The sequence below is a fragment of the Corticium candelabrum genome, chromosome 1 (assembly GCF_963422355.1).
Source record: "Corticium candelabrum chromosome 1, ooCorCand1.1, whole genome shotgun sequence".
Lineage (NCBI taxonomy): Eukaryota > Metazoa > Porifera > Homoscleromorpha > Homosclerophorida > Plakinidae > Corticium > Corticium candelabrum.
Window position 1 is genome coordinate 13,318,395 of NC_085085.1, and position 8,760 is coordinate 13,327,154.

The window sequence follows — 8,760 nt, forward strand, 5'->3', positions numbered from 1 at the left end:
TGTGTGTGTGTGTGTGTGTGTGTGTGTCTGTGTCTGTGTCTGTGTGTGTGTCTGTGTCTGTGTCTGTGTCTGTGTGGTGTGTGTGTGTCTGTGGTGTGTGTGTGTGTGTGTGTGTGTGTGTGTGTGTGTGTGTGTGTGTGTGTGTGTGTGTCTGTGTGTGTGTGTGGTGTGTGTGTCTGTGTGTCTGTGGTGTGTGTGTGTGTGTGTGTGTGTGTGTGTGTGTGTGTGTGTGTGTGTGTGTGTGTGTGTGTGTGTGTGTGTGTGTGTGTGTGTGTGTGTGTGTGTGTGTGTGTGTGTGTGTGTGTGTCTGTTTAGACGGAAGCAATACAGGAGGAGGAGGTGTGTAATTAGACTTGCCCAGACACATTCAAATACCCAGGGTAAGTCAGAATACTCTAGCCAGTAGAATTCAACAATACTGATCTGGTGCACGTTCCCTACCCACCAACTCCTTGTCATTCTATAACTACTGCTAAAAACAGTGACTTCCTACTCCATTGGATAAGACGTTCACACACAAGAGCAACAGCACACTTTACTTGATACTTCATAAATGTATTTCTGCTAAAATTTCTCAAATGTTTCAAGTGTAATAAGCATGTTCTAGCTACAAAGCACTAAAAATCATCTGATTGTTCTACCGACCAATTCCAGTTCACACCTACCTCTATCCACTACACAGCCATACAACGATTATGTAAAAGCATCACAAAGATCACAGTACCAAAAACGAGCAATAATATTGAATAACTCATCGACAGGTATACCATCTTACACACACACACACACACACACACGTTTCGGTCACATAAAATACTCCAGTATATCCAAGTCAAGTCCTCATAAATAAAACAGCCCAAGAATGAATGTATAATATGGAAAATAGTCACTGATACTCTCTCCTCTTGAACCATTTCCTTCAAATCCTAGCTTGTGACATCTACTGGTAAGGTGCACGAGGTGCACTGTTCTGGATACTGTAGCCATTTCCATAGGTACCCTTTTGGGGAATCCACACATCAGGCATAGTAGCAGTTGGCTCGAACTGCAATGAATTGAATACCTGTCCCTGCTGCCCTGGAGCTGTCGGTCCGTTTTCTCCCATGGTTGACGCAATCGCTGGAGCAGAGTAGCCCGAGTAGCCAGCACTCAGGTTAACGTTTGCCATTGCTACACAAGACATGGATGTGTCACACAGAAAATGAGCACGTGCAAATGGATCTTGTACTTATTTATAAGACTTGCCACTACCATGCCTCTTACACAGTAACCACATTACTCAGATATTCTGTCAATGTACTGACACAACTGAATTTAAATAAGTGCCAAAAACTGCAAAAAAACTTTGACATAATTTAAGTCAAATTAATGCAAAAAATTAATTAATTTTGCAATAACCATTTGTAGTATTAATCTGTCAATGCGTATTTAACCACAAAAACACTTCATGGTGTTACTATATGAAGAAAATTATTAAAAACAATGCTCAAACATATATTTATTATACTTTCAGACATCACAATTAAACTAATAACATCATTTGTAAACATTTGCCTAACACAACAAAAGCAGAAACCTTTTGAGACACCATACACAATAACTGCCAATTTGTGGTTAAATAACAATGGTCTTAGCTATATCATCAGCTAAGAGGGAGGCCCAGCAATGACATCAATAGCTAGCCATCTGGTGGGGATTAGCCTTGACATTCCAGTCCCATGTGTAGAGACAGATTCAAAATCGTACTCGGTTACTCGGTGGGGATAGAGGTGATTAGCTGAAAACCTGCATACTCTTTTTGCAAGATGTTCCAGTTTTCCCTTCCTACCCAAGTGAGTGCAACATTGCTGGTAGAAAAACTAATAGTTCATGAACCTCCTGTCCTAACCTTCCACAGCCATTATCATGAATCAGAATGCAGTGTTAAATCCTGTTTAAGTACAGGTCTCCAACATATTGCCTGTAAGGTCAGTGGATGGACATAATATTTAGCAAATAACTAGCAAGACTGTTTACATATGCCACAATCAGCACACAAAGCTGTGACAATGTCAAAATGTAAATGTTGTAAGCTTCACAAGAGGACACCAAGACCTTTACGTCTAGCATTGGTTCTTGGTTGATCATCATCACTGTCAGTACTTTTGTTGAGCTATAACTTGGACTACAAAGCTTTTAAAGTCACAACAATCAACAAGCTTGCCAAGGTGAAACTCCATAGCCTTGAGACATTATGATGTTGACAACAGTAAACTGACTCAACTGTTGCTATGATCAGAAACACATTAATGGGTCTCAGCACCTAGCATCAAGATGTCCAACTAAAAGCATTTAGTGAAGTATATTAGAAAACATATGCCTTCCACCACACAGCTGTTTCATGTTATTTCCTCTCACCACATTTATTCATACAGACAATGAGCTATGCAATAAACAGACACTAGCCTGTCCATAGTATTACAGATACATTAATTAATACAATTAGCCACTGGATTGTTGAGTAAGGACAATTTCTTCCATCAACATTTTCTACACTCAAAAATTTTCTTCAAACTTGTGGAAATATTAACAGCTCTGTTTCCAGAGCAGAACAGTGCAGCTAGACTGCATAGAAAGCACTCTTATGTTGCTGATCTCTATAGACCCGTTTACAGAACCTTATGGGACCCTGGTACACGACAATTATTCGGGGAGTTGGGGCCCACAGGCACTGCTCACTTTCAAATGCTGGGTCCCCAGTTTATGATAAAGGTCCGGCCATTGGCCATTATTGACTAGCACGAGCATGTAGTTAATCATGGCAAAAGATCGCAAACTCATCTCATGTGGGTAAAGCACTTCTCATCTCCCATTGAGTGCCATCACCTCTTTGTCAGTCCATAATGTGCTTATGCATCTCACTATTGTTTACAGACTAGTGATTGACTCGCACATCTGATCCTGAGGTTCTAGCTGAGATGCCGATGGTGGCTATAGATGTGTGAATGCAAAACAGGGCCAACTACGGGACCAGAGCCAGGGACACAATTTAGCAAGCCTCTGTAAATGCTGCTTATGTTTCTGATGCTGAACAGTCAGATGTTAATTAAAGTAGGTTGTAAAAGGCTGAATCATTCATCTACATGTTACTGTATACCCATTTTCCACATAGAAAAACATTCAAAGATATTTAAAATAAACTTTGAAATTATAGAAGAAACTGAATAACTAGACAGCAGACAAATCATTAACATAATAGCATTAGCAGTAGTGGTCACATTATTATTATACCAGATGCATTAATTAATTAACTAAATAATAATGTCTACTACAGAAGACACAGCCTACAATAAATTTGTTACTGACCTGAACTGAGATAATTGATGGGAGTGGAAGCGCTGGTGACCAACTGATCCAGAGGCACAGCTGGAGACGGGGTTCCCTGCACTGGGCTTGGTGGGGGTAACATGTGAATTGCATGGGGTGTGACAGGAGAAGCAGGTGTAGCTTGTGATCCAAATATAGTCATTCCCACACCTTCACACAGGATTCCTTGCAGATTTTCCACAAATATGCAAACACTAAACATAATTACCACTAAACTCTCTTGACAGTCCAGGTGACTGCATGGGTGAATCTGTGAGTGAAAGGACATGTCGCATAGGGCCCGCAATGGTGCCTGAAAAATGATCTCCATAAAATGAACCAGCACTGGGAGGACGGCGCTGATCTGAAGTTACACCTGTAGGACTGTATTGATATTGTGGCATGTAAGAGTAACTCGGATAGCCTGCAGGTGGAGAAAATTTCATTAGTCAACTGGAGAAAATTTCATTAGTCAACAAGTGGTTTTATCTACACTAATAATCTCTCTACCAAGAAGACATCTGCATCAGTTCTCTACCATATTAAATTTTAGCAAAGCAAGGCTGACAGTGCAATCAGCATAACTAAATCATTCTGCTAATCATCATTTAATAGTCATGCAGATATCCTGTCAAGTAAGCTAATTTTAGGTAAGGGAGCAACACTTTGAAAACAAATTACATGCAAGTCTCAAATCTCTCCTTCAAATGAGTTTAAATGGATGATGAATGCTCTAGGCTAGTCTAAATACACGTATTACCTTACTTCACATAGCAAAAGGATGTTATCTAGAGAAAGCTTTGTTTAGCCACTGGCCCAGGTAATATACTGGAAAAAAGACACATGTAAATCCGTCCCCGATAAGTTGGATAGAAAAAAGGAGATAGAAGCTCATAATTTATTAACCAGAACATAATGCAGCCAGAAAATATAAACAAGTTAATTACTACAACACTGACTTTGACCAATGCTGACTGATAAATTTGAGTATACTTTTGTCAATAAACTGCTATGTCCACACCCGAGAAAGATACAGTCATGCAAACAAACGCCCAATGGGGAACAAAATGATGCATACTACTAGTGGCTTTCTGACATATTGATTTACAATTCTGTGGGAAAGTACCTCCATAAAAGCCTGGATATGGAGGTCTTGCCCTTCCACGGCCACGAACCATTCCACCAGGCATCCCTCCAGCCACTTGTGCTACCAATCCACATAAAAGGCTATAGCTCTACTGAGCTGCTTGAGATAAACAAAGGACTCACCAAAGTAATCTGCTGCATAGATACCAGAATAGCCACCATGACCTACACAAACACACATGCAGCAATAGAATTCGGAGCTAGCAGGACGTCACATGAAGTCTCTTTTACCATAACCTCTGTCCATTGGGCGACCTTTACCAAATGGAAACATTACTTCTTTGGGTTGTGCCAATTTAGCTTCTACCTGCCAAACAAAACCTCATTATAATCTTCAAATACAACAGACTTCATATGTCTAGATCTACAAAAAGCCCACCATTTTTGCATTTATCTCATGAAAATGATCCTTGCAGGCATTGTCAGCATCCTCTTCTGACTCGAACACCACAAAGCCAAACCCTACAAAAGGCGGATCAGCTCACAAGGATATGCAACTTGTAGACAGTTGGCCATCACACCTCTATGTCTTTCTGTTGACTTATCAAACATCAGCATAGCATCGGAAACCTTAATGCAAGAAGAAATAAACACAGTGAGTGCCCTCTGAAGATAGTAGTAAGTGTCGACCACACACTTTGCCATATTTGTCAAAAAAGTTCTTGAGATCCTCAGCACTGGTGGAAGCTGACAAACCACCCACAAATATCTTGTTGGTTCTTGTCACCATCTGCCATAATTGACAGCTTACCAAGTCATTTATCCAAAACATCAGACAAAACGACATAGATCATATAGAAAGAAAATCTACTGAAAATTTTGCATTGCCATCAAAACGTCATTCTCATACATATACAACAGGTTAGCGCTGTCAGTGTGCATGCATGTGCAGTCTCTCCTACTTTATCATAGTATCCAGTTGACTGCAGGAAGGAACACGGTAGGTTATCTTTGTCTTCCCTACACTTACTAACGCCGCCAACTACAGACGGACGCTCCCTCTTCACCACCCACTCACTCTGAGCCGCGACTCTTTCCATCAAGTGAAGTGTGAATATTTACAGTAGAAAGCGAAGTGGCCAGCCACCGCTGGAGGCAGGCACGAACGCGTTGCTACAGTTCCGGAGAGCAATTTGCAATGGTTTGCCACCAAACAGGATTTCGCCGGACATCCTCTGCATGCATTGGGACGGTGCCAATAGCGCCTGCCTTCTGTCTCTAATCCAATTTTCCATCCAAAAACAAAACACAACTCTACTCTTCCTCGGCCATACGGTCGGAAGAGAAGCCTACACGTACACAGTAAACAGCCGAAATTCGTTTTCGAAGTTGGTGCACTGAAAGTATTGAGAAGTGACTTCTCAAAATTCTAACGTACGGACGTCGTCGAAATCGACCGATATCGCAAACGAACAGCAGATTGTCACAACATCACTAACCTGCACCTTAGGAGACTGTTTCGACTTTGGAACGGCCTTCTTTGGATCTACCTAGCAAACAGAACGAAGACGTGAGGAGAGAACGTCACAAGCGCTAATCACGTTAGGCGACGAGATCTTCATTGTCATGAGCAAATCTGGATTTCTCTCTGCAAATAGAGATGCACATACGGTCGGCACTAACGCACGTCGACACGCGTCGCCTGTCAGAACAACCGTCTCCCACTCGAGTTGCGCAAAGTCGACGAAACCCCAAACAGGAAGTCAAGAATTAGATGCGAAACGCTTACCGTTTTGCTGTCTAGAACGTGCGGCTTGGCGTTCAACACATCTTGGACACAGTCTGGGTCAGCAAACGTCACAAATCCAAAACCTCTGCACACAACAAGTACACACTCACAGCTGACGTCTCTGCCAAATGCAAAAAAAGCCGGGACACAGAACGCATTCACTCCTCCATTCATACCTCGACTTCTTAGTGACCGGATCCCTCATCACTACGCACTCCTTGATGTCTCCGAATTTACTGAAATAGTCGCGTAGACCGTCTAAACCACGCACATACGGTGACACAACAATACGACGACCAACACCCGATCAAAGCGGAAATGCGTCTCCCGTCGAACAGAACATACCCGAAAATGTCTGCCAGCTCAGTCCCCCGACGAACATCTTTCTAAAAAGAAAAAAAACCAACGAAAGTGAGGTGTTGTTTCAATTAGAAGCAGACGCCACCGCAGGCGACAAAAGAAACAGAGAGAGAGTTCGCCTCACCCTGGATCCTCTTTGGTCGGATCTGTGGCCGTGCCGCCCACTACTGCATCGCTGTTGGCTTCGGTCTGGCTTGTGGACATGCTGACTACCAGACTGTACGTACAGTTGGCCTCCCCACCTACCTAGGTCCCTACCTACGATATAAGTAACAACACTGTGACTAACCACCACTACATGTGGCTGCCTATACTAAAATATTACAACAGCCGGGCACTGTGACGGAGATCAATTTTTCTTGCATGGATAACACAGCTTCGTGTCACGAGGTCACGAGGCGATTGGCGGAAGAAAATTGATCGGTTCCTTAGTTTCGCGAAAGACCGCCCCGTTGCTCTGTTCCTCTGTTTGTAGGGGGCGTGGCGCCATCTACCTGCTGGTTCTTCATGGAACACGCTCAAGGACGTTATCTTAACAGGTGACAATTGTGATGCACGTATTTGTACACGCTGGGTTCGCTCAAGAAAGACTGCGATACCAGGGTCAATCATTGCACGCGAGCAATCAATCGCTAGAATGACGCATACAGAGGACGGTGGGTCAACCCTAAAACTACAGATTGAGATAGACGTCGTGTCGTACGCGCTCTACGGTTGATAAATGGTGTAACACGGTGTAGCGCCGGTTTCCGAAGGGATATGAGACATTTTATATACCCGGACTTGACAAAGAACTACAGCTTAGACACGTGACGCACAAGTAGGACGCAGCCTTTGATTGACTCAGGTGAGAAGGAAGTTTTTGCGTATTGCAATTCCTAGAAATCGAATTAGAGCACTAACATAATAACATAATAGGTGAGCTTTTAGCATGCTTTCTTCTGGCTGCTTCGAAAGCCGGTAGCTTAGCATGTGATTAGCTAAGCTCCATCCAGTGAAAACATTGTACAAGTTGAAGACTTGTAAAGTAGACCTTGATTCAGCATGCAGCACCATTCTAAGGCAGTCAGCAGCCACCAATTTCCAGTAAAGAAAAGCAGAGTTTCATTTCTAATTCTGTGAACGTGTGTGCATCCATGATATACGTCATACGTATACACAAATAATAATTATTTATTGTATTCCGTAACGATATATAATTTAGTATTCCATTACGAATGATTGACTGTAGTATTTGGAAGGCTTAGAGCAGTGCCTTTAGAGTAGTTATTCTATTTTACACTGTTTGAGCAATAACTTGTTGGCATCGATATCCAGTGTTACCTAGGTCACCTTGTTAGCGAGCATCCCTGAAACTTATCAAGGTATCTGAGCGTGCCACAAATGTACATGCAATTGTGTTTATGTTTGTAAATATATTGTACAGTCTGTGCTAGATTGCTGATCATGACCACTGAGAGTGTACATTCAAACTAGCACATAGCTACATGTAGGACCCTTGCCCCTAGATAAATGTATATACCGAGAGGCTCACTACATTTATCATTTGTATATAATACAGTATACATTACATTTAATTGTAATCTAAGCACACTGTGGCTTGTACTGTCGTTTGTACTCTATATGTTGTGTTGCTTTAAGGATGGCATGAAACCAGTCGAAACATAAAATAGATAAAGAAAAAACAAAACATCATTATGTTCTGCCTTCTTTTAGCCAACATATACAGTGGAATGTAGGGAATTAGGTTGGAGTCCGTGATGATTCATGTCTTTCATGTGCACATTTTACTTAATTAATATCTAGACTTTGTGTTATCAATAGCATTCTTACAAACGATTTTATTTGTAGTTTATTATGCACAAGCACAATTTACAACTTCAGGCTAGCTGGCAGCAAATGTGCAGACAGACCTGTGTACCAATATTAATTAAAGTAAATTGTTAGATATTGTAGGAAACAGATAAAGTCTCTATACAAGGCTTAATCATCGATCCGCAAAGTTTGATGAGCACTACAGTGCCTTGGCATGCTTAATTAAATTAATTAACTATAGGTTGCCAAAAGTGGCATCAGCTTTTTGTTCTCTTCAGTATGATTACAGCTTGATCAGCTATGTCATGATTACAGTCTGTACTGCAGGATTTTGTTTTTGCACCCTAGCTCTGTAACCATACAGA

General features: G+C 41.7%; 1 protein-coding gene across 9 annotated transcripts; it reads right to left on the reverse strand.

The window, feature by feature from the left end:
- Positions 1 to 534: 534 nt before the first annotated feature.
- LOC134179797 (RNA-binding protein Musashi homolog 2-like) lies at positions 535 to 6,923 on the reverse strand. 9 transcript variants are annotated; one of them, XM_062646792.1, is made up of 15 exons: positions 6,705 to 6,923; positions 6,566 to 6,606; positions 6,397 to 6,478; positions 6,221 to 6,305; positions 5,931 to 5,981; positions 5,129 to 5,221; positions 5,013 to 5,061; positions 4,871 to 4,953; positions 4,723 to 4,798; positions 4,615 to 4,656; positions 4,472 to 4,552; positions 3,722 to 3,769; positions 3,575 to 3,658; positions 3,346 to 3,516; positions 535 to 1,170 (listed from the first exon to the last, which is right to left on the reverse strand). In XM_062646792.1, exons 1-15 carry the CDS (start codon positions 6,782 to 6,784, stop codon positions 941 to 943), a joined length of 1,296 nt encoding a protein of 431 aa, XP_062502776.1. In that variant the 5' UTR covers positions 6,785 to 6,923; the 3' UTR covers positions 535 to 940. The 9 variants fall into 9 exon arrangements, with proteins under 9 accessions (XP_062502776.1, XP_062502768.1, XP_062502751.1 ...); XM_062646784.1 differs by having other exon boundaries at positions 535 to 1,000; positions 1,064 to 1,170; positions 3,575 to 3,769; positions 6,705 to 6,922; XM_062646767.1 differs by having other exon boundaries at positions 3,575 to 3,769; positions 5,937 to 5,981; positions 6,705 to 6,922.
- Positions 6,924 to 8,760: the final 1,837 nt, after the last annotated feature.

Bases quoted from the DNA above. Each gene is read 5' to 3' on its own strand.
- LOC134179797 (XM_062646758.1), bottom strand. From the start codon at position 6,784: ATGTCCACAAGCCAGACCGAAGCCAACAGCGATGCAGTAGTGGGCGGC. The intron at 5,222-5,930 runs GTTAGTGATGTT...CAATTATGGCAG, and splicing joins AACAGTCTCCTAAGGTGCAG to ATGGTGACAAGAACCAACAA. The intron at 4,657-4,722 runs GTAAAAGAGACT...GTGTTTGTGTAG, and splicing joins CCCAATGGACAGAGGTTATG to GTCATGGTGGCTATTCTGGT.